Here is a 2,643-nt window from a genome sequence, read left to right as displayed (position 1 = left end):
CGGGTGGCCTGGTGCTGGCGGGCACCAGGTGCTGGGGGGGAGGACGCAGACCCCCTCCCAAGGTGAGTCCTGGTCCCCCCACCTTCCTCACCACCAGCCTCCGGAGCAAAGAGCCCGAGGTGGGCTCCAGCCCCACCCCTGTCCCCAGACGCCTGTGCTGCACCCGGTCATCGCTGCCAGGGCTTCTCCCATCCCTGGGCGGGCAGCACCCCCGGGCAGGGCTTGGCTCTCCTGCCCATCCGGGGAGGTGGAGCCCGGGCGGCCCCTGAACGGGGGAGACGGCTCTTTCTCACTGGAGAGAGGGCAGGCTGTCGACATCTCCCCCATTCCTTCAGCACGGTCCCCGTCTCCCTGTCCCATCACAATGCCCCAGCCGGGAAGGCGGTAACCTCTTCCCAACCCTCTCTCGGCAGGAGGACGGTGCGTGCCGTGGCGTCTCCGGTCTAGCAGACTGCTGAACAAGTTCAAATGTCTCGGGGGAAGGAACAAGTCGCCATCAGAGGCGGCCGGCAGAGGAGTGGGACCGGTGGAAAGCCAAGACCGGGCACGGATGGTCTTCTGGCCTGGGAAGGAAGGAGAAGTAGAGGATAAACAAGGGGTCACGGCAAACGTAGCCCAAAGCAGAGGATTCCCACTTCATCCAGTGATGGAAAAACAGAACAAAAAGGCAGATCCTCAGGAGTGTCTGCATGGTGACCCTACGGAGAGGTTTCAAAGGAGTGCCCAAAAAAGTCAATGCAGCTTGGGAGAAGTGACGTTTCTCCAGGGAGATAGGGAACTGTCTGTCGAGGATCTGAATGAGACTATTTTGAAAGACCACTGTTACTGTGTGATGAGTGAGACGTGGCTCTTGCGTTGCACCCCACGTCCGTGTCCTCTGAGAGAACACGACTACTGCAGGAACCGCAAGGTTGGTGTCTCAGTACTTAAGGATCACGAATACTGTCACGTGCAAAGGATTCGTTATCAGGGCAGAGTTCATAAAATTAGTCGTCTTACTGGTAGGGCTCGGGCCGTGCTTCACAGGCTAGCAAAGCGAAAATCCCAAATCAGGCGAATCCTCAGGAAAGCCAAGCGAATTATGTGGCATTACAAGCCTTGCGTCAACAAGAGGTTGGAGTTTCCTCAGAGTTCCTCAAGCATCGGTTGTCTTTCTGAACCTGCTGTCCCTCCTGCTAAGGCAGAAGACGACCCCACGAAGGGGACATGCGGGGCGTTTTGTTCTCCTGCAAAGCAGGAGGCTCTGCGCCCCCAGCCTCAGAGCGAGGGTGGGTCCCACGGGGGGACATCAGAAGCACTTCGCGCCCCTGTGGTGTCTTTCGAACCCAGGGCTGCACCCCCACCCTCAAATGCAGTTGCAGAGCTGACGAGGGAAGCGACGCACCCCAAGGCGTCCGTGCACTGCGAGGCGCAGAGGGCACAGCTGATCCGGAGCCCTGACGTTCAGCAAAATGTTGAAGGACGTGAACTCGTTAATCCAAATTATGTATCGCTGCGTGATGCGTACAAAATGGTGATGCGGACTGTTGACCACATGTTGGACTCCGTATGCCAGAACTTTGAGCTTGGTGGCTACTCTCAGTGCAAGGATCTCTGGCCCGTCGTCATTCAGATAGACAGCTGATCGCCCGCAGCAGGTCAGCCGCGACTCTTCCGCCTGTCGAGGTGAACGGTTGGGACCTTCTTCCCTGCAGCAAAACCCACTGAAGTGGTTTGAGAGAAGAAACGCTGTGAAAGGTGTACGCAGGCGGATTAGCGGGTATAAAACTCGGTATGCGGCGCCTGCTGGGGAAACTGGGATTGTCTGGGAGGCTTCGGGGAAAAGGCAAAGGGAAAGATCAGAGTGGATAAAGGAGGAAGCACGGGAAAACGGAGCGAAGGGGGAAGGCCGGGCAGCCGCCTGTGAGCAGGCAGCTGGTCGGTACGTTTTCTGGCCGAGCTGTGCCTGATCACTGCGGTCTTTCCTGTCTTCTCATTAAACTGTTTTAAATAATTGTCTGTGTCGTCACACTCTCTGGTCTGTCCATCTGCGTGCGGGCTGCGCTCGCAAACAAAGGAGCAGCTGCTCACCGGGGCCAGGCGGGGCGGGAGCCCCCGGGGACTTCGGGGCACTGAACTCGGCTGCCGTTAGTGCTTCGCTCTGCCTGATGCAGGCAGCGTGCCCGGCTTTCTGACTTTTCACACTATTAATTTAAGCAGAGTGAACGGAGAGAAATTCTTAGGGTACAGTATTAAAGGGGGACTTGTTTTTTGATGAGACTTTGCAGCTATCACTTTAAAAAGCAGGTGGGGATGTACCGTGGGGAACCCTGCAGTGTTGTCTTTCTAAAACTACTGGAAAAAAGCATCATTCAGCAGATCTCTGTAATGAGGACGCTGTTACGGCTGCCGGCAGAAGACTGGTCCCTGACCAGGAGGTGAAGCTCCCTGAACTCAACCACGGGAGGTGCCAGGAGGAATTGCTGGATGCGTGGGACGCTGGCGAGGGAAGCGGCAGCAGCTGCAGGCAGTGCCGTGTGGGCGGCTGGGCTTCGCTGGTGGTCACGGGGGAGCTGAACCCCCCAGGTGAGGGAAGGGGGGACTGGGACCTTCTGGAGAGAAGGGTCTTACAAGACCAACAGTGCCTAGGGAATCACAACGCTC

At 57.5% G+C, this 2,643-nt stretch overlaps 1 protein-coding gene across 1 annotated transcript in view; it reads left to right on the top strand.

Annotated features, from left to right (window-relative positions):
- LOC104082828 overlaps positions 1-1,624 on the top strand; it is a gene marked incomplete at its 5' end in the record, with an annotated part of 2,531 nt that extends 907 nt beyond the window's left edge. Inside the window, one exon of the mRNA XM_009586081.1 lies at positions 414-1,624. Coding sequence (XP_009584376.1) covers positions 414-1,624 — 1,211 coding nt within the window. The remainder of the gene's footprint in view (positions 1-413) is intronic.
- Between the last annotated feature and the right edge of the window lie 1,019 nt (positions 1,625-2,643).

Source organism: Fulmarus glacialis, unplaced genomic scaffold (genome assembly GCF_000690835.1).
Source record: "Fulmarus glacialis isolate BGI_N327 unplaced genomic scaffold, ASM69083v1 scaffold25399, whole genome shotgun sequence".
Taxonomy (NCBI): domain Eukaryota; kingdom Metazoa; phylum Chordata; class Aves; order Procellariiformes; family Procellariidae; genus Fulmarus; species Fulmarus glacialis.
The sequence above is the reverse complement of the archived record's forward strand: the minus strand, read 5'-3'. Positions and strand labels throughout refer to the sequence as shown.